We start from the raw sequence: 26,494 nt of genomic DNA, 5'->3' as shown, positions 1-26,494 counted from the left end.
ATGGTCCTGAGGCCTGATGAAGCGGACTGGAGTGGGTTTTCAAACAAGAAGTTTGGCGCAAGTCGTCTCGGACGTGATTGTCTCTGGTGGAACGACTTTGAAGTCTTCCCTCTCCCTCAAATTGTTTGGTTGACAGATTGTAAGACCTACAGTAGGACTTGCACTGACAAATAACGAACTTCTTGCGAGGAGGCATGTCGAATGACCTGTGGGATAGGCTAAGCACTACAATGCTGAATCGTGATGTAGTACTACACCTGGATTGACCGAGGGCCCGGGATGATGCCGCAGTCCAGCAAGTCCGCGAATGCTGCAAGGACAGGGTGAGTGTGGCTAATATTCTAACCCAGTTCAATCTCAGCAATCAATCTGTTTGTTCTCCCCTTATCAATGGACGCCAGAGACTGAGACTGCCTCACGTCGTTGTAATACTGCTACCTCGCCCCCTTCACGTTTTTCCAGCCACGCATTAGCCGAGCTCACGTTCACCTCAAGTCAAGATGCTTCAAAATCGGGTCAGGGTCACCATATGGACTTAGTAGGGTTGGCACGCGTACATCCATGACCATCACTTGAAGATGTCGTCCAGCGGATCCAGCACATGTAAAGAGATTTGGTTAGTTGGTTAGACGATCAGTTGCAAGGTACACGCGCCAGATTTCTGATTATTGATGCCGGCCACGAGTCTCAATACTGACATGCGTCATGCGTCTCATTTTTATATCGCCCGTATGTATCCTTTATTCACAACTCATCACAACTCAACGTATTCTGGCAAGTACTTTCTTTCTGATCATCCTTAGCTCGCAGACTATTCAATAAATTCACATCTATAGAGACATGCCTCTTACTTGTTCTCAGTCCCAGAAAAGTGGTAAGAATTCCTATATTGCCTGTCAATGGGATGACTTTATTTATCAGTGTATTTTAGTGGAAACCTCAAACATCCGCCAGGATCCTGAGTCACGACAGCGACGGGGTGTTCAGAAATCCCAATCAAAAACTAACGGTACCGAATCTATTGACCATGGGCGCAGGCGCCCAAGAGGTAGTACACGATGCTATCCAGCAGCGCTTCAAGCTTATACTACAAATCAAACGGCTCATTTTCCTGGCGCTGACAACAGTACCTCAGGACTCCGTAAGTGCAAGTGTTCACGTATCTAGCTCACACTCACTGTATGATGTTAGATGCAAACCAAAGTCAGGAAATGCGAGAAAGCTCCATGGACAAAGGGAAATCTGGTGAATTTCAATTCCGCAGGCACATCCAACATTGTTTTGCTTATATTTACCTGTAAAGTAGTCAGAGTAGTTAGCCACAAAGATACACTGGTACCATCTCAGAGTCGTGCAGGATCCGCTGGTGAGTTCGTCTTCAGTCATTTCCTGAAATTACAAGTTGACAGTTATATCAACGTCAACCAGATCACTTCTTGGGGACCGCATTTCAAGCTGCAAATTCTACAGAGGACCTGATGTATTCTGCACATGGCTCTCCAAATCCCACCCCTCCTCCTCCAAGTGCATGTGAGCCGTCAGACGTACATTTGCAACCAACCCCCACCGAATCTTTGCGCAGCCAGTCTTCCAAACCTCGCCTCTCCAAACATGCTGTTGCAGCAGACTCGCATTACCAGCTGGATCCTATCCTCCGCACAACATTCGGTAGGTCTTTCATTCTATAAGATGTATCTACCATAGTTTATTGACACATATTGCAAGAGAAATTATCCCCTTCCACAGCATCCGCTACGCTCAAGCCGACCATTAGCCCAAGCAGAAAACAGATCTTCTCCCCGGTCATCTTGAAAGCTCCATCCTCCGCGCAGCATTCAGTACGTTTTTTTCTCATCTTATCTGTCAGCTGTTAACTATTGATCCATTGATTATCTAGATATTTCGAAGGAGAAAGTACCCCCTCCTACAATATCTGCTACACTGCTGCCAACTATTAGCTCATCAATACGCACAGAACAACCTCCCGGCAACGTCGAGAAAACGCCCACTCCTCAAAGATACAATCACTCATTCCCCACTATTTGCACCCCCCTATTTTTCCCCATTGAATGTTCTGTGGAACATCGCAAAGATCAAGTGCTATCGCCAATCCCCGAGCAACCACCCTCCCCGCAGCCTCCTTTCCCTGAATTTTCTACTGTTAGTAGTTATCGCTATCCCCCCCTCATAAGATCCATACCTGCTGGTTGTCGAGATGACACGCCAGCCTCTGGCCTTGGTGCACCACCCTGTGAACCCGATACTAATCCCTATGAATCCACTGCGCAAAGTAAACCCACCAGCCATGCTAATGAGGCCGACCATGACAAGGAGATGAAGATGGGGGAGGAGATAGATACGGAGGAGATAGATACGGAGGAGGATATGGATGCCAACAAGGAGATACAGAAGGAGGAGGCGGATATGGAGAAGGATATGGACACCGATGATGAGAATGATGGGAGTAACCAAGAGGCGGAGGATGATCAATTCCAAAGAGGTCCCCCAAGAGAAATCAATTTGGCAAGGGAGTCTACCCCGACATGTTCAGATATGCAGGAGCTGTTTAAACTCATTCAAGGGATCAAGCAGTCAGTCAAGGGGTGCAAAGAGGCACTTGTTGGTGTAGATTGCACCATGCACAAAGACCCCTCTGGTCTCGACGTTCTTCGTTCAAAGCTGAATCATAAGCTTACCAGGCATCCTGTCCACCGACCAGATCTCTCCAAAAGAATCGCTGTATGTGTATTCTTGCTATATAGTTAAGGATGCTAACATTAGTAACAGTGTCCAGTTGCATCTCATATCGACAGGCTTCTTGGCACGTCCAAACTCGCTTCAATGGTAACTACAGTGGAGTTGAAACTTTTTGCAACAACATGGAAAGCCAGCGTTGAAAAAGGCCTCAACTGTCCTCCTTGCTGCACTGTCGACCACTTCTGTATTGACACTGTCTCTGGACCTAGGAGCCCATGGAACAAGTCAGCAGCTCGCGTATTTGCCGATGACTGTGTTTCATTCCACGGCATCGATAAAACGTATGTGGCACTGCAAACCGTCATGCGCCAGTTTCATACACATGTCAAGGGCCTTAAGGCAAAATGGGCAAGACTGTCTAAATCTAGTCAAGAGAAGAAGCTACATGTGGTGCGTGAAAATTGTATGCAATGGAAGCATTCGGTATGTTCTTTATTTATTTACAATATGAGTGACCGTTTATTTAACAAATGGGAAGCTTTTTCACCGTTGACTAGACGTCGCCACAGACAGTACATTCCAAGGTGCATTTGACCGTCACGTCAAGATACTCCAACAGTTAGGACCTGATGGAATGTCGAGCGACAAATCAGACGATGAATTCAATGGTCATAACTATTTCAAGATTGTGGAGCCTCAATTCCGAGCTTCCGTTGTTACATCTTGGTTAAGGGCCTTTGACGCTATTCATGCCATCAACCGCAAGATTGCCCAAGATAAACGAGGTGCGTGGGCTCGCCTTCGAGTCGCACAGTTGAAATACAGTTCGAGCAACATGTTTGTACCTGGTTTCCCCATCAATGCTTATTGCCACAAGTGGCTCTCCGTGCAAAGCGATACCAACAGACGGTTCATAATCCATCCTTTGGAGGAGGAATACGATTTCAGCCACGATCCTCAAATATTACAGTAAGCACTATTATATTAATATTGTATATGATTTTCCATTCAACCCCGCATCACCTTGTTCAGGTTGTTGACGTCAAATATCACAGATATGTCTTGATTCATGACCAGGTGATATGTAAGATAGGAATGTGTATGTGATGTCTATGCTAGTCTGGTGTATGTAATTAAAATCATTATGGTACATGAGTCATTGTATTGATCCTTATTTCTTTGCTCAGCTGTCTATAATACATCAATTTCCACATTGCCTCTCATCGATACCGTCACGATCATCCACTACTTCATCAACATCCTCTTCCTTCTTTCCTCCACCATATCCACCCCTCAAAGAAGGCTTCCTCTGCCGACTCCAGCTCTCCTCCTTTTACCCACACAAACTTCCTTTCTTGTTTTCTCCTCCTTCAGATTCAATTATCTCAACCCTAATCATCTCTGCGCTCTGCCGCCTTTAAAGATATCACACAACGTCACCCACAACCTATGTTCTAAGTTTTACTTGCTCTCCTCCCACGTTTATACTCTTATCCTCCTTTGATATCCATCTACCCACTTGATGCCACATGGCATTTAGATAGTCTATGCATCTAGATCTACATTTTCCTTCCCATTTTCCCACTGTCTGTCAGCCCGCCGTTTTATGTACTCCATCAATATCTTCCTCATTGAGGTTTCTCTCGATGTAGTGCAATGCCTCGAGGCTTTCTTTACCAACTCATAACCCATATCTGGTCATCAATCATTTTCAAAGTGGCAGCCAAACCATATGTTTACAAGTGTTCCTCGTTGCGGGCGTACTCTGATGAGGCTGTTTTCAGAAGCGGCCAAGCTCTGCAAAACTTGGACAAGCTCGAGTCCGCCTGCTCTTTGCTGTCAGCTTATAAATCTGGCCCAGTGGTTGTACAACAATGCCCGTCACTCCCACCGGCTTAGCTCCTAATCGTCGTACTTTACCGTTGATTTCAAGTGCTCAGAAGGAGTTTGTTCTGGCCGAGGACGATGTATGTATGCTGATCAGTGTCCGATCTGATCAATGCTCACGAAGTTCGCTTAGCCTTGCAGGGTCATATATCACATTCCTACCACATACTCTGATTCCAGCTCAGAAGAAAATGAAAACATTGGGGAAGTCTCATTATACGATCATACAAGTGATCATACTGATAAAACGCATTTATATCTAGGCCTGGGATTCCATCTTCACCCTCGCCCACCTCTTCTGGCAAAGCCAAATCAACATCAGTGTAAGACTGCCAGGGTAGTGATGATACAGACCTAGCTACATCAATGAGTAAAATATCCGTCACGCAGGAATTCGAACCAACGTACGAGGTCCCCTTTCTTCTCCTCCGGATCCAACCCAATATCATTACTTTAGATCTACCAGATACCAGGCAAGGCCACCGCGTGTCCTTCAGCAAAGTGATGGTATAGACGCGGGAAATACCTCATCGCATGAACAGGCCGACAGGTACAAAACTCTCTTCCCTCATTCCTCCTGTAATCTGATTGGCTTTTGTACGGATAGTACACCTTCAGGTTTTCATGTTGAAAAAACAACGTCACCTGTCATTCGCCAAGCTCTTGTAGATGAGCTGGTTTTAGTTTCAGTAGCTGCTCCCGAGGTGCAGAAGATGCCAAGACCACATGATGTCAATACATTGTACGTACACATAAGCGGCTGGTCGAGCGTGCTCAATGTTCTGATGCTAGTGCTCCTTTTCTGAACCTGTATATGTATAGTCCAAAACATGCACGAGATGGTCGTCCCGACTTACCGGTTTGTAACGAGCGCCCCTTCAAATCAAAGCAAGATTCTGGGTCAACGTGTTGGTTTAAATCATCATCTCAAGGGCCAATCTCCGCACCATCCAGTCGCCTGCGAGTTGGTGTTTCTGATATCTATATCCATGAGAACTTACTTGATAAGTCCAAACAAGTTTGGTTACGGCTCGAAGATGGATGGTTGTCTATCACTGCTCAATACTTGATGAACAGTCTCACTATTGTGCATCCACTGAACTCTCTACGTGTTCTTCGAGTGCAACCGGTAGATGAGACCCCCAGCTGGATCTTGAAGAGCACAAAAAATGTTTATAATCATTTAGAAAAACAAAACATCGGTGATGATTATAGAAAGGATGACATGAAGAAGCGAGGTATGAGCCAACGAGCAGCATCAATGCCTGCAGACATAGTTGAATAATTTGTACATGTAACTGACACATACTTCTGCATAAAATCTATGGGTACAAAATATACAATTTTTAAAACCGGATGTGCATGCATGAGTTGACGAGACTAGATCTGGCTAGGGTAAGCATAGCATTAGGCACACATTGTAGACACTTACGCTGCTATCCTCGATGCTTGAAGAAGGAGGTTTGTTGAGGTTGAGAGCTGTTAAGTAATCACCCATATATCTGTCGGTCCTCGTGAGTCATGATCAGAGGGTATAGTCAAAGCACTCGTGTGCTTACATTGCGACTGCCCGGCGTACAATTGATGCGCCACAATGTCTGTGTGCAAGGAAAGGAACCTGAATTCCCATGTACAAGACAACAATCTCGCCCCACCAAATAAAATTGGGGGCAAGCTTTTGAAGTGATCTATTTTGAGGAATATCTGGATTGTAATATCCGCATACAAGGAACTTGTAGCGGCCTATAGTCACAATGCAATCATAAGCTGTGTGGCAGTACACTGGATGAAGGCTTTCTTCTATGTCGATGAAAGGGAGGCGGTCCAAACCGCTCAGATGATCGACCTGAACGCCAAACAAAAGTGGTAGGGGTCGATCAGCCTTGTAAGAGTAAATGTGCCCCATTGTAGTGTTCCTGCGCTGCAATATATCAAGCAGTAAGCATATATGTATTACAACTGAGAATGATATTACCATCAGACCGATTGGTTGATTTCGTAGGATGACCATAAGTACTAGAGTGGGGATATTTGTCTGTGGTCTGAGCAATTGGCCAGATATGATGATCCTTTTAAAATATAAGCCTAAAGGCATGTGTCAGAAGCATGGTGAAGCCTACCTCCGAGATATGCATGAGGAATACAGTGCTAGCTATAGGATCGCATATGCGAGTATAGTCACGGCTATGGGATCGATAAATGACATACATGCATACGGGTTCTAGTACTAGTACTGGTGGAGATAGTGTTATATCCACGCCGTGGGCCAATAAATAATATTCAGTGCTATGATCATGAGTGAGTGAGTGACAATAATATCTTCAGTAATTCGGGTATCATTCACCGTTTATGCTAATAAAAATTGCTCACATACTAATATTGTATCCATTATGAATCCAGAGGCCTATGCGAATACTTTGAAGGAGTGTATTGGGTCCTTAGCCATTATTATGAATATTATCAGCCGTTAGCATGAAAGATATTTTAGATCTAGAGACGTAGTGGTATATGTACATGTGCCGCGTTTGAGTGATCCTGATATCTAGCGAAATCATTTCCACTCCATTAACATGAGGCATACACATGCAATTATGTACTGGCAGACCTAACTTACCGGATGGGACAGAAAGACCTCTCAAAGTTGAAGTCAAAGGCCTTGATCAGCAAATGAGATTGTATTTTGATGTTGATATTGGGATTTACAGCTCAAATATCCGCGGGCGCCCACAAAGCGAGCCTAAAAATCAATATCTAAGATCAAAGCATGCTGAAAACTCCACCTTAACCCTGATCATGAGATCTCAGAGAATCTTGCGTCATTACCCTTTTTATCGCCCTCATGATTAACACGTGTGCGTGGCGCAACGCAGACACAGCAGCCTGATTACTGACACGACAAAGGTCAATGAAGAAGTCAGCTTTTGATGTTCAAGTTTTATCTGGATTTCGACCATGCCACCTGGACTCGAGTTGAAACATCTCAAGACACTCACCAGTCATTATACTTCAATAAATGCTTTGGCCTTTTCTCCTTCAGCCGAACTTCTGGCCAGTGGTGATGACAACGGTTATCTTTTGGTGAGCTCGCTGATCCATTCATCCATCACCCGTCAGTTTATCCCTTCTTCTAGGTCTATGCTACCGCTACATGGGAGCTCTTGCGTCGCTATCAGAAACCCCACCAAATTCAAGCTATCTTGTGGCATCCGCACGAAATCGCAATTAGCATTGGCTGTAGTAATGGAGACATCAGTCAGATTCTACTATCAGAGGTAAGGATAACCTAGTGTGGCTATAGACGTAACAAAACATCCTGTAGCATGCGGAAAACAACCAACAATGGGTCAATTCAGTCCCCGGCTGCGTTCACGTCCTAGATACCACTCGTGATGGTACACAACTTGCTGTCGCATATGGAAACAAAGCTGCACTAGTGTCACAGAAGAAAATTGGTATGTGAGTATAGTAAACAATCTAACAGCTTTCTGAAACCATGCAAAAGGGGTTTTGGGAAAGACTCGCCTCTTGCCATTGCCGTCAAGGGATCAGCAGATCATCTTAGTGCAGAATATGCATTACATTCATGACCAATTCATAATTGTCACATTTCTAAACCATGGAACCATGGGAGCGTCGGATAAATGATATCAGCCAAACTGCAAGTTAACAACTTACAGTGCATATTCTATCCACGGCCAAGTTGATTGACTATGAAAGATTTCTCCTCAAGTGCCTCAGATGTAAGTGACATCATTTCATCTGATTTACACCACTTAAAGCATCTTTGTAGTGGGTCGTCCACATTATCGAAAAACGGTGAATTTTTAGCCACTACAAACTTACAAGATGGCGTAGATTTCTATTCAATATCCTGAAAGAGGCTGGTATGCTCAGGAGAGTATCTCCCACGGGCGGATTTTAATATTCCCCTTGGTCTTGAATTTGTTGATTATGAGGGATGGTATGTTGCAGGAGCGGGTGTTGGCCAAGGAGGAGCTCTACTCTGCCGTGGGATTGCAGAACCCCTTCAAATATTAGAGACTTCATTCGTGGGTGACAATGTATTCCAAACAGTGGTAAGTAACTGACAATATTTTTCAAATTGTGGGACTTACCTCTATAATTATAACCGTCAGACATGTGGGAGTTTAGCGGATAGATGGCACATCGCAACGGGAATATTTTGGTCGGGGAAGGGTCATCAGCCTGTCATTGATGTATGGGTAGAATGTAACAAGGAAGAATTATTGACTTGCCTGGCGCTGACACGAGGTTCTTTTGATAATGTGGATCAGAAGAGAAAACAGCCTCAACGCCATGATACGACGGCTGGAGCCACTTTGGTGAAGCAAAGTCCTGTGGGCTCCTAAACTAACATCAGCCGGCAGGAAATGTCAAAATTCGTAAGTTAGTTATTCAATACAAGTCAACCAACGACTTACTGTATGCGTGATTGTGATCCCAGAGAGGGGGGCCTACATACCTTGCTGCATTTTTTGTTGTGGTTGTAGCCGCCTATTCGGCAAATCATCCACTGGTACTAGCAAGTATAGTGGATCACATTATTGGTATGTTGCTCTGGCCAATAGATCCTGTGAGCTTTGGACTCACTATCAAATCCAACCCATTTGCCAGCTCTTGCATGCGGTTTGAGCTTTCCCGTGCCAATAACCTTCACGTAGGTGGTACATCCAAATTTGTGGATGTCTTGAAGGTTTGGCTTTGATCCATGGACTATCTCATAGGGTGTTTTGCCAGATATGGCCTTTGTAGGTGCCCAATTTTTGATCCATACTGCGTGCCTTAATGCTTCTCCCCATAAATTTTTAGGTAGACTCGCGCCTAGTAGCATTGCTTGGGCTGATTCAACAAGTGTGCGGTTTAATTGTTCGGATACACCATTCTGCTGAGGTGAGCCATGGCTTGTTAACTCTCTGACTATCCCTTGTTTTTGCAGATGTTCTACAAAATCTGTGCTGGTGTATTCTGTTCAATTGAGAACTTCTGGGAAGTGTCTAGCCACTTGCTGAGAGCTAACAGGGACAGAACTAGAGTCCAGTATGAGTAACTATATTATCAGAGAGTACAGAATGTGTACAGTACCTAGAGTCCAGTATGAGTAACTAAAGAATAGGAATGCTGGACTCTGCAATACTAGTCCGAAGTTTTGTAAACAAAGGTAAACAAATCAGCCACAAAGGCAAAATTATAGAATGCTCAGTGAATACTGAACAATACAGCAAAAAGAATAAAGAGGAAAGTGATTTAGAAAGAAGGGAAATAGATAGCACAACTAGGTGCAGAATCACCAAAACTAACATATTCACTGCCTTAATCAGATCTCAAGATTCTAATCTTAGCTTCTTTTGAACGTTCAGCCAGGCTTCAAATTTCTTGTACATGGAGATGAACTCGTCCTTTGTCATGAGCAAGCGAAGGTGGGTTTCTCTGGTGTAATCATCAGTAAATGTTAACATGTAACATTTTCCTTTGATATCTTGAACTGCAGCTGGGCCCCAAACATCCGGGTGAATTCTTTCACCATAGGTTTTAGCTTGGGTTTGACTGACTTTAGGAAATGGTGTTTGGGTAGCCTTAGCACGTATGCACGGTTCACAGAAGACTGCTTTTTTGGATGTGTCAAGGTTTATGCCTTCAGCTGAGCCAGAATTTATGAGATGTTTTAGGGAGTTATGTGATATGTGTCCCATTTGACAATGTAACTCATTGATTGTGAGAGTTGTTGCAAGGTAGGCCTTTTGATTCATAGTGCTGTTAGCTGACGGTATGTGGTACAGCCCTTTGGTCTCTGGGATATGGGCTATGACATGACAGATAGGACCAGGAGTGCAAATTTCACAGATGCCTCCTTGTATAAGCAACGAATAGCCAGCCTTGTCCATTTGACTTGCTGAAATCAGTGTAGAGACCATGTTTGGACAGTGCAAAGTGTTCTTTAGCATAACGCGTGAGTTCTTCTCACCATTTGGTAAGTTCACTATAATGTTTCCTTTTGCATAGGCATACATGGTGTCTCCATTTGCAGCGTTGATTGGAGCAGGGTCAATGATAGAGTAAGATTGGAACTTCGATCAATTGGGGCAGAAATGATCTGTAGCCCCACAGTCTATTATTGCATCCTGGACTGCATGGTGAGATGCTCTATGGGCTTGGTCTATATTTTGTGCGCTGACTGTAAAGGCATAGATTTTGTCATTATTTGATGCAGTAGCATTGGTGACTACATTAGCTGTTATTTGATTTGTAGGTGCTGGTGCAGTTGTTTGCGGCTTTGGCTGATATTCCTTTTATTTGCCCTTAGATCTAGGCTATTGTCCTTCTCTGCCTCCGCTGGGGGTATAGCATTGGTCTGTAGTATGACCTGTCTTGGTTGTACAGTTAGGGTTTGTACATTTGTATTTGCGATGCCATTTGGCCCTCTTTTCTTGGACAGTAGCCTTAGCTATCATGGCTGACTTGTTTCAAGTTTGTGCAGATAGAGTGTGATTGTCGGCCTCATTAGTTACATAGGCTATGATGTCAGTTGATGACAACTGATTTTTCGAGATGCAAGCTGTTGTTAGAATGGATGTGATAAAAGGTCAATACATTTCTGGAAGGGATGATAGGATCATTGCAGAAAAGTCCTTTTCTTCCACTGCCAAACCCATTCCAGCTAATTGTTCTTTAAGCTTGAGCATGTCTCAAATATGTGCTCGAACATTTCCAGATTTGGAGCATCTCAGGTTCTGCAAACGTTGTCAGACATCTATTTGCATCATTTCAGTTTGTCCATCATGCATATTAGATATGGCTTTCCAGATTTTGGCAGCCGAGCTCTTGTCCAATAGTTGAATAAGAGTGTCATCATGAATTGTGGCGAATAGTTGTTGAATTACCAGACATTCTTCCATGGTAAATTAAATTCATTGAGTTTTTGCTGGTATTCTTCTATATCCTCTTCTTTTAGAGTAGTGCCTTCGGCCTTGGTTGCAACCCCATTAGAATCCCTTGTGTATTCAAGAATGGTAGGTGATTCGGCTGTGCCAGACAAGTGCCTAGATAGGCCTCTTGCTCCGACAGCTACAGCAACTTGAGATTTGTATGTGACCCAATTGGAGCCATCCTTGGCTAATTTGGGCACAGAGAATGTTGTTGCCAAGGCAGAGTTTTCAAGCAACGTGGCAGGGCTCATAACCTGATAGCTTATATAAACTTTGTAAGGATAATGTTAAATGCTCAGTCTGTGTGTAAAAGACTGAGGCTCTAGAATGGAAATCTACGAGTTTCTGGTGTAACCGTAGAAAAATTATGTATTAGGTAATGCTAGAAAAGCGGACAAGATAGAATGAAGTCTGCAAACATAGGTAGAAAGAAAAATATGAGAGATGTAAATGTATAATACTAACAGTAACTTTGGCATTTATATTGTTCTGCTGGTGGTCCAACAGACCCCGGGTCTCCTCCTTTGTCATACATCATGGTTCCCGGAACCTGTACCCTGGGGGTATGTACCCCTTTGACAAGTCAATATAGTTGCCTGGGCGCTCCGCAAGGCTGGTCCAAGGTACTGAAGCCTTTGCATTTCCAGTGGAAATCTGGTAATGTGTCATTAGGAGAGACCTGATGATAGCCTGTAGATCTGAAAAGGTTGCCGGGGAAGACAGATCCTCATCTACAAGGATGGGATATCCATTATCGTCGAGTGGAAGCTTAATCTTTTCTTTCTGCTTGCTTGGTAGGCTCTCCTTTGGCACAGACCCATCTATATCAGCTACATGCAGTTCAGTACTCTGTGATGTTTATTGATTAAGCTGGAAACTTACAAAACTGACTTTGTGCATACTTTTCCCAAGCCTCCCATATTTTTACGTTTTTCCAGTTAGGTTGTACTTTGCTAAAAAGCTCAAACCCGGCTTTGTCATTTTGCTCATGGCTGCATTTAAAGCAATCAGTTTTAGTAACCACACACCCAGTTTGGAGCCCAAGGTCCGTAGACTTCTTACAAGGACACACAAATGGTTCCATTTGTATCTCTATGGGCGGTGAGCACAAAACTCAACATTCCCAGATCCCGGGTTGCTTGCATCTGGAAGTCCTTCACTACTTTCCTACCCTTCATTTTAGCAACTCTGGGTATTGTGAGTCACTATTTGTCCTGGGTGAGTAAGGGACATCATACTCACTTTTGTCTCACTTCCTCTGATGGCTCATTAATATACCACTCCTCACCCTTACCAATATAACCTGACTGCCCCGGCTTGACTCTGTAAAGGTCCCACATCCTTTTCTCCACCTCCTTCTTCTTCACTAAGTTGAGCACTTGGTTCAGACTTAAATACTTTCCATGCCCGGCAACCTTGTTCCCAGGCTGTTTGTTACCACTGTGGTTGTACAACCAATGCCTGACCTGCTGCAATATTAACTGTAAATATGATAATATCCTTTGACAATTAAGAGTGATCATACTTGCTTTATGTCAGTTAAATCCTTGAAGTTGGTTAGTACATGTCCTTCCAAATTTTCCCTGACTTCATCCCAGGTATCATCAAGTACACGCCCCCATTGTAGAGAATTTGCACCCCGGAACTCTTCCAAATTTTCAGTCAATTGAATACAACATCCATCCATTCCAAGCAAATATTCAGCTCTTCTGTCAGATCCGAGCAATAATATCATTGCCTTAACTCCATACTGGGCCTTCAGCTAAGGCCCTGAACGTGTCAGGTACCTCCTAGCCAATGCCTTCCCTGATATATTGCTTCTATATATGGAAATTTAGTGCCAGGTCCATCAAGTTTATCACCTCGTGAGGCCTAGGTGTCATAGAAGCTAACGTAACTTAGAAACATAGGCTCCATATTGATCATTGCCTTCTATCATAAATATCTTGTATGAGCATCTTCAAACTGGCATCTGGTTTAACAACATCATCTCTTCTCTGCAGAACTATTTAGCATTGGCTGCAGCTCCTCCCAATGTTTGGCCCCAGTGTTACAAAGAGTAGATTGGAAGGAGTTCAGAACAAGCAGAGGTGTGCATACAAAACAAATAAGTGTGAAAGACCACATATCCTGATCAACTTTGTCAACATCTGGTCAAACTCCTCATAAACATGTTATGTTTCTCATCCAAGACATTGACCATCCTGTCCGATGGAGGCTAAACCCGGTCATGTAGCATATGCAGAGATGAAAATCAGGATGTGGAATCAGTTCTCAGAACAGACAAAGGACTCATTCCAGAGGCTAGGCATAGTGGTTTGAGGGAACTAGAATAGTGGACCACAATTTAATAGAAACCCGGGGTCTATTATACTATGTAATGGTAGTCCAGTGTTCCCGGGCTTTGTAGTAATCCAATGTTTCTGGACTTCATAGCAATCTATTAATTCCCGGGCTTCTATCCAACTGCGGGGTTCCCAGGTTTCAACCTTTTTATTGAGCAAGCTACTACAAACAGCTACAAACTTGCAGCAGTGATGTACCCAGATCAAGACAGTTCAGCTGCTGTTCCACATCTATAAATGCATAACATAATTGTGTGGGGGTGCTGACCATCCCGGGGTCTCCACCCGCACATTGTATGTATATACTCCCTCATGTAATATGCAAAACATATTCTCTCACCACTGCAGGACAAAACCCCATGATAGCAACTTCCTACTAAATCCAGCAATAGTCCCACTATCAAACTTGAAGCAAAAACCTGCCCCAGTGAGCTCCAGAATGGCTTCATTGTAGTCCCCTACACTTTCCAACATACCATACCACTCTGCTTTGGAGAGACGATCCTGGTGTACTAGCGTTTCTCGGTTGCTGATGATAGAAAGCGCATTAAAGACCAAGCTCCATGCCTTTAGTACCGCCACATCATCTATATGGTCCTCAACTCGTACCAGCGCCTCCCGGGCCAACTCATAAAGTGCAGGGTGAGCTACACACGAGATTGCACTCATGAGGGCCCCAGTCTCCACAGAAAATTGCAACCCTGGTGCCCAGGGGTGTAGATTTGCGCAAGGACTGGGAAGCTTGTGGAGCCTCTCTAGTTTTCTGTGGTGAAACTTTGATTAATCATAATGTATAAGATTATAACTCAATAACAAAAACTTCATGACCAAGTTACAACCACGCCAGGGATATGTCTATCAACCCACAAGGGAATAGCTGACACTCCCTGGGATTTTTGTAATATTCGGAAGATTAACGCCAGCTCTTTGAGGGCTTCTTGGGGTGTTTGCTTTATATCTTGCTTGAGATGCTGTAGACTATCACACATGCTTTGCTAAATATATTATATCCATGTGTAGCAACCAAGAGTTAGTTACTCTGGCACACAACTCAGACAAGCAAAAAGGAATACCAATCAACAGTATGTACCGTTGACTGGTCAGAGAGTAATGAAAGGGATCACCCCTTAGTTTTCAACAAGTTAGTTGTGAGGATACAACAGGAGGACTCGCTGAGGAGTCTCCTGAATCTATTGAGGTATTTATACTATTACAGGTTGTTTGTACATGTTGTACTATACAGTTGATAAAACAGGGGCTGATGATGTCAGAGGGTGTAGCCCGTGTGACCAGCTCCACTGTGTTAGTACCATTGAGCAGTATACAACAAGGCTGCCACTTGTTGCCTTTGTTTGGAAAAGATCAAGTGCCTGCTCACTGGGGTACAGAAAATGCTTTGGATGTTTGTGATAGAGTTCTATTAAATAATTGGGCTGGTTTGTATGCATACCAAACTATTTGGTGAATATTAATTCTATCATTATTAGTGTCAGAAAAAGGTTTTCATAGACATAAATAAGTTGGTATAGCTGGTATAGCTAACATAGTAACTATAAGGCTTCACATAGAGATTTATTGGCTATAATTGGAATTTAATAGCTACCATATCAGCTATAGAAACATACCCAGCTATATAGCAAAATGGTTTTTCCTGATGTAAGATGAACACACTGTAATGTACTGACCTAGGCGAGTCGTCTGGGATGGGCAGTGTCTCACCCAGCCAGGTTGTTGATGATGGGCACAATAATATTACATCTAACATAGCCCGGCTGGCACTCCACCAGACTCCACTGGCCCCGTCTATATTATAATATTATCAGGTAATAATGCCCTGTCTAAGATGGGCAATTATAACTATATAGGCTGCTGATTCAGCATTGGTTGCTGCCAACTGTCCCTCCTTGCCCCGTGTTATTGTCTCATGTGCATTCATAACGGCAGCTGAGTTGTATTTATTTCGCAAGTTTTATGTGGTCCAGCTGTTCGGGGCACGCTGACATCTATGTATGCCTGTCTGCCATTTGGAACATAGTAGGTTGTATTCTTCCTGCTTGAATATAAATCTCCAGTTATCTTGAAGATCTGACTAGGCAAGTAACCATTATGTCCCTTCATCTTCATGATCATGGACATGGCTGGAATATTGCCAGATGCAACAATTAGGTATGTATGCAGACAAAATAAGACATCAAGAATGACATCATACGCACAAACCCCAAGCACCAACTTTATCATTTTCTCCACAAAAGGCCACAAAAAGGAATCAAAATCCTTTAGCTTTTTGGGTCCTGGAACCACTCCCAAAGTCAAAATATAATCCTTCAAGAAACATAATTCTGGAGGAAGATTGTAGTTGTAAATGATTTTAGGCCATGTGGTTGACTTGTGAAGGCGGAAGGGAGCAAATCTGTTGGTCAAAATCCCCAATGCAATATCTTGTGGGTCCCAGAAATAATGGTGTGTCAATTCCTCTCTGTATACCACCATATACCATTCCATCCATTATATCTGTCACAGATCCGAGTGTGTGGATGTGTTCTGAACCTCAATATTTTATCTTTTCAGCAAGCTCCATGTTTTTGAACATGCCCTCCAATCAAGTAATTAATGATATGATACGTACACATATTTCTGTCTGGACCTTTTGTAGTCATTGTATCACATTGTTTTGCAGTAGGGGACGGACATTTTTCCAAGGACATGTTGGGGCCAACGTAATAACAACACAACTGTGGACAGCAGTCATATAAAACTGATTCTATTGCAGATAGAAACATGACTTGTGACTTGGTCTCTTTCCAGTTTGGTAAAATTGACGGCTCTGATTTAAAGACATACAGTAATTTTTCAAAAGCATCTTCTATTGAATGGGATCTGCCTTTGAGTGCAAAAGCACGAAGAATAAGCTGATTTGTTTTGGTGAGGTCATTGGCTAAGCATACTATCAGGTTAGCTTCTCTACAGTGACATGCAAGGCACAATTGGCTATTGCTCACCTAACTCTGCTAGCTGCTGCTCGAGTTTCTTGCCTATATTATCCCAGAAGGGCAACCAGTTCATATTTGCCCATTTTCCTTGTTCTTGCTATCCTTGTTGCATTGGATCATATTGATGGAATTTCTATCTGAGTTTTCATCATCTATCTTTTCATCTTTATCTTCATTCATACATAACCAGTGTTTGCTTATGCAAAACATTATGAGTCTCACTGAACAATCCCCACAAGTATCCCATAACTGGTTGCTTTTGCCTTCAATATCTCCAGTGTTGTTAATCGCAGCATGCTGAACTTTAATGTGGCCAACATCTCCCTCCTCTATCTGTTTGTCCTTGGCTACCTCCAAAGGTGTTGGCTGTTTACTCCAACTGTGTATATTCCTGTGCTGGTATGGAGAGGAGGCTATAATATAATAAAGTGCCTGTAGCATTCTATGCTTATACTCTGTACGCACACTAACTATCTGTCCACCACAGATGCAGAGCCTCTAAGGTTCTGTGGCCTTATGTCTAGACATATTTTGGGTGTTTGGATATTTGCCTTGATTCTTCCAAGGATTTGTCACACAATATCTGCCATCCCTGGTGTGTGTACTGCTTTCAGCCATACCCATAAGTGCTCTATACCCTATGTTCCAAGTTTGGCCTGATGTGCCCTCTCTCAACTTAGTTCCTTCTGCAGTATCCTATTTAGGACATTGTCCATTACCAGAGTGCACACTCAATAGAGCCATTTGGCAAGTGTCCTTCCCACTGAGTAAAGTGCACACCTTAGTCATGGTACTTTATATTGGGAGCTGACAAACTGGATATGTCCACTGGTTGCCTACTATGCATACACACCATTCCTGCACAAGTCTCCTCAACACTACTATAAAAAGATGGCAGATTCTTGACCTGTTTCTACAAGTCTTTTGTGAGATATTAGTTCTCAGATACAAGGATCTAGAGCAACAAAAACAAGAAAGCTGCCGCTATGAGACTCGTTACAAAGCAAGTTCTACAAAACAAGAACTGTGAGCTAGAAGAAGACATGAGAAGGCTAAGAAGTATGCAAATTCATTCAAGTTTTGTTCCATTTACTCCCCCATAATCTTTTCACCTCTTATATTGAAATTCTCAACAAGGTAAATTATTAAAAACCAATGATGCTCGTGCTGAAGCCAAATATGCAAAGCTAGAGGCAGAGAAGGCCCACCAAGAAGCTGAAGATATTGCTAGAAGTATTGGGAAAGACAGGCCAAGGAACATCATATCTAAACCAAAGAGTGAGGAAATGTCTGGGGGCACTCACAGGTTGTTTAGGGCTATGAAGTTAATAGACAATTAATACATATACTTAGTAATTCAGTTGGCATTTTCTTTGCCCTCAGTGTTGTATCTACTAGTAACATCCTTTCAGTCTATCATATGTGACCTTGTTCACAAGGTCCAGCTCAATTTGCAGGCTGGATATTGCAACCAAACTCCTAGAGATCTAGGAAATCTTTTTAAAATGGTAAGTGGTCTATTATATTCACGCTGAATGCCTGTGTTAGCATATAACCAATAGGCTCAGCACCAACAACTGTACCTATCCCAGTTTTAAAATAATTGGGCCACAACAGAGCTTGTCAAGCAGTGCCTTAGCACCAGACGTAAAAGTGACTTGCGCAAGAGGAGAAAGATCTTATCTACAAATCAACACTCCAGCAGGCCATCTTATATTGACCAATTACAGATGAAAGAATTAGATGATGGTATTCCACAGCAGGGTCAGAATCATGACAAAGAGTAGTAGGCATGCATATCATTTTCAATAACTATTTAATACCACATATGCAAATAAACATTGATAAAACATATCCACAGTCTGTACAGTGGAAAGTTGGAAACTCTACACAAGAAAAAACATAATACAATGTAGCAAGCACATATTAGCCTAAATGTTTCTACTATTAGTTTAGCACATTCATAGTCAGATTGTAAGCTTACCAATTGTGAAAAAAACACGCCCTAGACCAATACTCTTGGAGGAGCCTGCCAACTAAATCCCCTAGACAGTTTAGACATATTATCAGGCATGATCAGGTCACCACCTTCAAGAATACAGGCACAGTGTGATGGTACACAATCATCTGATTTTATGGCAAACACTGTTGAGTTCTTTGTGAGCAGCAGATATACAGCCCTTGTAGTTGTTGGTTTGTATTAGATGTTGCTGCCACTTTTGCTTGGCACTAACAGTCACAGCTTGTATAATATGGCGAGACTTGTGTGCGGCCTCTAGGCTTCTCTTTGCCTCACCAGAGTCTAATTTTATGGGGATGCTTGTTTCAGGCTAGTTATAATGTCATTACCATAATCTCCACATTATTTTAATGTCACTCACCTGCCCAGTAAGATCTTTTGCACCTTTTAAGAGTTCAAATAAAATATTCTCTTCCATATCTTTATCTTTATTACCCTCCCGATTAAACAAATATTTAGACAAGGAATTTAAAATAGGGGTCTGTAAAGAATAGTTATATGTGCATGGTGAGGAGACCGGGGATAGCAACAAAAGAATAGACTGTGAGAAATCTTTCACACTGATTGTTTCAAAAGTGGGATAATTATGCTGACAAAAGGGACATTGAGAGGCGGGACTCTGAACAAATCTGTGACAGTCAGTAGACTGAAGCATGTTCCATAATAATATAGGGTTCACTATTATTCAGCAGAGAGGATGTTGACTAGGATACTGCGTATCTGAACTTATGGTCACTGGGGAACATGAGGCTTTTTTTATGTAAAATTGAGCCCAGCCCAAGTGGACATTAGGTGAGGGCTTCATCTATATCTGGGATTCATGGCAGTAGTCATGTGTGCTTCAATATCAACACAGTGTTGTAGTAATCTACGCTCATACCTTCATAGTGACCTCCATATTAATATTCTATGACTGACAAAGGTCCAAGCCACTGACTGCAGTCAGCAGCTGTCCATATAACTTTGCTCTATGAGATATCCCTTTCTGCACGTGTACTCAACCACTGTTCATCTTCACAGAATCTTGGCACCAAATTCTTCCAATGACTTTGTGCCTCCCTGCAGAAGTGTACTGACCTGACTCGTTGGGGGGGTCTGACATGTCTGACCTCTTTCCAAAGCTGACTGATGGTACTTAAGGGGAATGTTAGTGGTTTAGGCAAGTTACACATTTTATTTGACCTTATTGCCCTTATCAAAAATGTGTACCATAGAATATACAATATTCTTCCATACCCCTGAATACAGTGATCATTCTACCATTTGGTATGCTCTGAAATTTGAATGGGCATATCATATTAATATAATCTCAGCAGACATCAGTCCATTTTGTCTAATGGGAATGTGTATCATGCACATGTCTATATCTGCACCACATAGTATACAAAGTATGTTGGTGATTCTCTTCTTTCAATACATATACATATTGACACACATTCCACTCCTTTGACTTGTCAGTGCTTCAATATTATATCTTAGCATACAATGCACCACAGCTGCTCCATTTTGGTGCAACATACTAAGCAATGCTACAGCATCACTACAGAGTACATTTACAACAAACCTATAGCTATATCTCATGTTGACACAGCACTTCATTATCACTGCTAGGCAGTAAAGGATGTACTCCTGATGTCCCGGTGCATTTCCAAATTGGTGTTGTGACTTTCTATTGCATTTACATGCGCTCCAAGCTCCTTAGTTGTTGTAAGTCTTGTCTCTGCTACCCTTATTCAGCTTGGCCTCTTGATAGTGACTCCTGGGGATACCAGTCTTTTACTCTTCACAGATTATATTTAGGGATTTTGAATCCACGTGCTTGCAACTTGTTCACTGTTTGCGTGTACAAACAGTTCAAAAGCAAGTGTCTTTTATCACCTACTAAGTTACATCTAATGGTGAATAATAGCCTATTGCCTCCAGCTCGAGTCAAGTATGTGTCTAATAATATTTTATTATCATCTTGATATTTATAACCATATACTTTTGGACAATTAAATCAACTTTAACATATTTTACTACTTGGGTGAGGATAATCATATGGTAGGTGTGTTCAAGGTGTGTTCTTGTAGCTTAATCAGATAACTGGCTCTAATGTTCTATTATAGTGTGTTGCCTCCAGCTCCCATCAAGTAGGTGTTGAGGTATCATGCAATATTTGTACCTAATATTCCTATCTCCAGTCAATTCCTTCAAGTTCTACCTTCAATGGGGAACTTTTAATGTATCAACATTCTGCAGTCCCTGATGGAGATGATCACAAACAATCTGATTATGGTATTATTAGCTTTGTTAAACTGCCAAGCAATGACCTTTTGCAAGAATTATCAAGATATGGATTGGGTCATGTTACTCCATCTGTAGGGCTCCTTGCTTTACTCAAAAATCCAGTCAAGCGAATTGGTCTAGCAATAGTGAGGAAGTGATAGAGCAAGTAATCCACCCATATGTTCAGATAGAGAGGACATGGCACACACTAAACTGGTACCAGGCGCGCCTGGCTGTGGACAACTACCAAATTTTGAAGGATGCACTCCTTCATGCTCGTGCCGCTGATTTGCTTCACATATTTGGAGTTTTGAACCAGGACATTGTGGATGAACATATTTTTAACGCTACTCAACAATGGATCACCGCTCATCCAAACTCACTGGGTTTGAGTATAGATTATTAACTGTACTTTTTAGCTTATTACACCCTGTCATCAAGCGCTGGATGACTGGCTGATCAACATATGCTTATAATATTTAGGGATAAGATCTATAGCCTGAGGAGTAATGACCGGACTCACTTGAAGCAGGTTGTGGAAGAGGGGCCTCTAACTTCTTGTTCTAATACCAATAGAGGTAAAGGCAATAAAAAAGCGCAAAATATATCCAGCTGTGGTGATAGTAGGCCATCTTACAATTTCTTCTGGTCTGGTGATAGACAATAAACAAGATCTGAAGTCCAGTTGATGGTTTGCAATCTCCTCTCTAGCTACTGGGATTCAGTTTGGCCAGTATATTAGATAGTGCAGTAGAATATCCCCTTATTATATTATTGTATATTCAATGTATGATCTGATTTATTGTTGATCTCAGGGGAAACTCGGTAGCACCACTCCAACACCCAGCTTTTGAGGAAGCTGTACCATTGGTTCTCTTCAGCGGTGATCAAGTTATCAGCTTACCAGATACATACACATATGTTCTTACAATCATAAGCAAAGAATGTGTACATATTATTTTAATATTTAATAATTTGTGACATAGCTCTGCCATGCATTCAACTGTTGATGCTCAGGATTGTGATCAGATGATCCTATTAAGAACAAAGCTTAAAGAAAGTGTCTAGCCACTTGCTGAGAGCAATCAAGGACTGGAAACTAGAGTCCAATGTGAGTAACTTTATTATTAGAGAGTATAAGATGTATACAGTACCTAGAGTCCAATGTGAGTAACTAGAGAATAGGTCCATTCAGCAGTGCAAATTACCAACACATTTTCCTCCGAGCGTTAGAATATGTGAGACAAATTAATGCAGCCTAGTCCCCAATTCAGGGCATGTAGGACTTCACTGTGGATTGAAAATGTTGATGCACATAAGTAAGTTTCTCCCGCTCAATTTTAAAATGAACTGATGTAAATCCACCCCCAGCTTTGTCCCACTGGGTATATCAGAATCAGCTGATAAATCTTGAGTATCATCACCGGTTACACATTTTCATCAACTTCCTCTGACTGGCACTGAGGATCAAACTTCACTGGTTCCCACTGCAGCACATTCATTAACAAATGAATCATACATTGGATTAGCTGCTCCTGTCTATCCCCATGCCCAAGCACTGTCAGATATGTTGGAGCCATTGGATGCAGCAATTTGTCAAATTGTGCAACCTGCACAAGCTCTCAATGCAACTCATGGACTACACCCTGAACAAATTGAGGAATATAATGGCTAGTGGTCCTTTGCATTGTCAACCCCTCGCCAAAGGCAACACTCTTTCTAGGCCAGGTTTGTACTTTCTGCCAGTTTGCAATACACACCTTGCATATCTGAGTTTCATCTGACTGTTTTTTTTTGAATATACACATACACATTCATACACTATGCCTTTTCTGTCTACTTTATGCTATATTTTATGTCACAATTTCTTTCTTAGCCCCGTTGTACTGCACTAAGTTCTTCCTCTCTATACATGTTATCCCATGCTACAGCTGATAGTTTTGTTTTTCACTATTTTTTCTTTGGCTGTCTTTAACTTTTTGTGAAATATACAGTGTACTGGGCTGTTCAAACCTGGAGGAGATGGATATTAGCCTGGAATTTATATTGCCAGTTTGCAGTGTTCGACAATAATCCTCAAATTCAGTACTGCCCTCTCCTAGAAATGGTATATTCATTGCTCATCCATTGTGAATGCAAAAAATATACAGATGTATGACATCAATCAAGGAATTTATTTATTTGCGGGTGATGTTCTTATTTTCTGTGGGCCTCAATCATGATCAGTTTTGGCCCAATTGAGTGCAAACAATTTTGTGTCAGACATAATATACTGACTCACTGACTTTTCATAATTAGTGCACTAAAACCCAGTTAACAAAACCCAAGTGGATTGATTCTTATGCTGAGAGCTCAAACTGAAGACACAACCACAACAATTGCCCCAACCCAACTACTGCACACACCAACCCACTGCCATTATATATTGGGTTACCAGGAATCTAGGTGAGTGCCAGACCAGAAATTCTCTCTGAACTAATAACCTTATCTCCATCCACCATCTAACACCTTCTTACTTAATTCAGTAATTATTGCCAGCCCCTATGATTGAGAAAACCATCTGTTTTGCAATTGGGCTTATTGCTGGCTTGGCTTGCAAGCATGTAAGTCAAGTTATTCACATTTTCTTACACTGTTAACTGATATGGAAATAATGGACTGTACAGCTACTGATGCGACAATCTGAAGTAAACGTCATTTACGCTGTCTTGTTGATAAAGTATTTGATATGGGATAGCTACCAAAGCTTCTTTATCCTAGGGTTACCGGAAGTTTACAACCTAAGCTGGACAACATGTAATAACCTAGTTCATTCGTGGGGTAGAAGTTAATGATCCCTTATATTGTGAGTATGTCAATAGTCCTTGTGCTCTGGAAGACTGATATGACAATGGTAGATATGTCCTTGGTGATATAAAGGACAAGTGGTAGTATGTGAATAGAGGTATAAGGGTACATGAGAGTTTGAAGTGTTACGTGACTAGCTTCAAGATATAGCCAACACTAGGTGTGACAATGATAGTCCTCGCTTGTTGAGAGACTAATAGAATAAAAACAATAGTGTCCTACACTTGATAAAGGACAAACTATGATACACTGATGGTCAATAGAAGGGTGAAGCAATACTTGACTATGCTTCAGTGAATGACTGTAGATGAGCTTACACCAGATCAATAGATGACTGATATAAGTTTGAGATGAACTATAGAATACTAGAACTACTGGTGGCAAATAATAAACAATAACAGACTGTAATCACACTTGGACTACTGTTATCTGTGAAATGACTTGATGACTAAGCTTCCTAGGGTGGGCAATAAATCTTGTATGCTTTCTAGGCAAAAGCTAGTTGACTTCTGAGTGGTTGTCTACTTATGTGGAGACTGCTTGTAAGTAAAAGCTTTTTTTTATTAGGTGGAAAATTGGCCTTTTTATATACCTTTTGGCTATAGGGGCTCCTTCCTAGTTGGTAATTACAAATGATAGTACCAAAATAACTAATGGGAATTCAAGGCCAGAACCATCTATTGGGAATCTAGATGATTCTAGAGCGGTCTTTTTGAGACTAAAAATAGAAAAGTAATTGGAAAATGTGGAGCAAAATATGACTCAGTCAGGCACAGTGTTCTATTTATAAGAAACAAATGCCAAGTCAGCCTTCTCCACAGTAAAACAAGAATTTGGAGAATTTCCTTATTTGGAAGCCCTCAAAAAGTATCCAGACTGAAAGGGGCACAGAATTATTACCTACTCCCCCAAAACCGGAGTGATTGGTGAAGTGGTTGTTGAAAAAAAGGCAGATTATGTCATGGAAAATTCACTTTCCCTTTTCAGAAACTGACCATGTGCAAGACATGTGGTCAAATTTCAGTGTGGCTGCCAGTGGCTGATAGTAAGTGTGATACAAGAATTCTTGTTTGACTCATATCTCCAGAACTAGCGGTCATCAAAATATAAAACTTTGCAACACAGTATTTTGGGATGTGTACTTCAAGATGAGGTACTTTTGGTGGGGTACAATATGTTGTGGAATGCCATGTCCATACACAAAACCTTTTTCATGTATGACAACACAGCCATAACAATTGTGTTAACAATATTCCTTAGTAGGAAAATCAAAGTGTGAGTGTACATATTCTGCGGCGGCTGGTCATTCATTTGTTCCCGCTAATTATTATAATAGCGCAATTTAGTGAGCATAAACTCATTCACAAAATAATATTGAAAACTATCTGACTCAAAAGAAGGCCATGAGATCAGCTGGTTTTGCCCAGTTTGGATCTGATGCAGTTGCCAATGGCATGTTTAATGATGTTTGCGGCAACCAATACGATATCAATATGATGGGTGATTATAGAGGATTTAGAGTAGTATACATATAGTTTGGATTTTACAACTGTTTCATTGGTTATATTGGATAGGAAGTTTGAAGGGTACATTGTTTATCTTGGATTCTGGTTTTAACACCTCAATTCCAGCGCTCACATTATAATTTTCAGAAAAACTTAGATGAAGCACTATATTGCCTCACTATAGCTACACATCTCCTAATAATAGCAAGACTGTTACGATACACAATTTTTGGACCTTTAAATTTTATCCTCCACTTTAACTTTCTTCTGTAGTTTCCACACACTGTGCCATGTGGCACTTTCTATTTCTGTTCAAACTCCACTTTCTCAAGCTGCGCTGCTTTTCTTTATTCTTAGTTATGAGTCTCTCACGCAGTAAAGCTGGTCACACGGGCTGTGCCCTATGACATCATCAGCCACTGCCTTCATCAACTGTATAGTACACATATACAAGTAGTCTGTAGTAGTATAAATACCTTAATAGATCAAGGAGACTCTTCAGTGAGTTGTCCTATTGTTTACCCACAACTAACTCAATCCTATCTTAAGGGGTAACCACTCCCGCTCACTTCACTACTGCTTGTCTGAGTTGTGCGCCAGAGTATACAACATCTTGGTTGTTAGAAAGACTGTATGTTTTTTCTTCAGTGTTGACTATCTACTCAAGTGAAGAAAGCTAATGATAGTGATTGTGCCTTATGCATGCATCTTCAAGAGTTATCCTGTGTAAGATCAATCGTGTTGGGCTGTCCAGTCCATACAATCAATTGAACACACTGGTGATGATGAAAAATGTGTATTGTCATCACCAACCCACAAGTACACATTGCAAAGAGACAAATAAAATCCTCCCTCATCAGCCCAGGGTAAGTCAATCTTTCTAGTCAAAGTACTTTATCAATAATGGTTTCCGGGGGATAAGCAGGTGACAGACAATGTTCAATAGTTGCAACAATATCATCAATCCCTGGATAAATTATTAACCAGCCTA

At 41.8% G+C, this 26,494-nt stretch overlaps 6 protein-coding genes across 6 annotated transcripts; 3 read left to right on the top strand and 3 right to left on the bottom strand.

Annotated features, from left to right (window-relative positions):
- Window positions 1-5,869, top strand: SERLADRAFT_404655 (uncharacterized protein; the record flags this gene model as incomplete). The annotated part of the gene is made up of 20 exons (XM_007312344.1): window positions 1-139; window positions 292-323; window positions 543-616; window positions 955-1,141; window positions 1,192-1,366; window positions 1,429-1,668; window positions 1,747-1,838; window positions 1,898-2,160; window positions 2,193-2,739; window positions 2,788-3,147; window positions 3,317-3,482; window positions 3,575-3,666; window positions 3,775-3,796; window positions 4,415-4,535; window positions 4,631-4,664; window positions 4,848-4,907; window positions 4,975-4,988; window positions 5,042-5,134; window positions 5,192-5,326; window positions 5,407-5,869. 20 exons carry the CDS (start codon window positions 1-3, stop codon window positions 5,867-5,869), a joined length of 3,309 nt encoding a protein of 1,102 aa, XP_007312406.1.
- A 1,667-nt stretch (window positions 5,870-7,536) lies between these two features.
- On the top strand, window positions 7,537-8,171 carry SERLADRAFT_432090 (uncharacterized protein; the record flags this gene model as incomplete). Its single annotated transcript, XM_007312343.1, has 4 exons — window positions 7,537-7,662; window positions 7,716-7,856; window positions 7,904-8,040; window positions 8,087-8,171. 4 exons carry the CDS (start codon window positions 7,537-7,539, stop codon window positions 8,169-8,171), a joined length of 489 nt encoding a protein of 162 aa, XP_007312405.1.
- Window positions 8,172-11,345: 3,174 nt separating this feature from the next.
- Window positions 11,346-11,779, bottom strand: SERLADRAFT_432089 (uncharacterized protein; the record flags this gene model as incomplete). The annotated part of the gene is made up of 2 exons (XM_007312342.1): window positions 11,346-11,423; window positions 11,489-11,779. The coding sequence occupies 2 exons, from the start codon at window positions 11,777-11,779 to the stop codon at window positions 11,346-11,348; spliced, it is 369 nt and encodes a 122-aa protein (XP_007312404.1).
- A 283-nt stretch (window positions 11,780-12,062) lies between these two features.
- Window positions 12,063-14,542, bottom strand: SERLADRAFT_432088 (uncharacterized protein; the record flags this gene model as incomplete). Its single annotated transcript, XM_007312341.1, has 5 exons — window positions 12,063-12,358; window positions 12,411-12,520; window positions 12,591-12,716; window positions 12,771-12,894; window positions 14,350-14,542. The coding sequence occupies 5 exons, from the start codon at window positions 14,540-14,542 to the stop codon at window positions 12,063-12,065; spliced, it is 849 nt and encodes a 282-aa protein (XP_007312403.1).
- Window positions 14,543-18,986: 4,444 nt separating this feature from the next.
- On the bottom strand, window positions 18,987-19,301 carry SERLADRAFT_432087 (uncharacterized protein; the record flags this gene model as incomplete). Its single annotated transcript, XM_007312340.1, has 2 exons — window positions 18,987-19,193; window positions 19,245-19,301. The coding sequence occupies 2 exons, from the start codon at window positions 19,299-19,301 to the stop codon at window positions 18,987-18,989; spliced, it is 264 nt and encodes an 87-aa protein (XP_007312402.1).
- Window positions 19,302-20,240: 939 nt separating this feature from the next.
- SERLADRAFT_404651 (uncharacterized protein) lies at window positions 20,241-21,557 on the top strand (the record flags this gene model as incomplete). The annotated part of the gene is made up of 7 exons (XM_007312339.1): window positions 20,241-20,271; window positions 20,495-20,590; window positions 20,793-20,816; window positions 20,931-20,941; window positions 20,992-21,015; window positions 21,067-21,297; window positions 21,339-21,557. The coding sequence occupies 7 exons, from the start codon at window positions 20,241-20,243 to the stop codon at window positions 21,555-21,557; spliced, it is 636 nt and encodes a 211-aa protein (XP_007312401.1).
- Between the last annotated feature and the right edge of the window lie 4,937 nt (window positions 21,558-26,494).

This window comes from Serpula lacrymans (genome assembly GCF_000218685.1).
Source record: "Serpula lacrymans var. lacrymans S7.9 unplaced genomic scaffold SERLAscaffold_1, whole genome shotgun sequence".
NCBI classification, from domain to species: Eukaryota; Fungi; Basidiomycota; class Agaricomycetes; order Boletales; family Serpulaceae; genus Serpula; species Serpula lacrymans.
The sequence above is the reverse complement of the archived record's forward strand: the minus strand, read 5'-3'. Positions and strand labels throughout refer to the sequence as shown.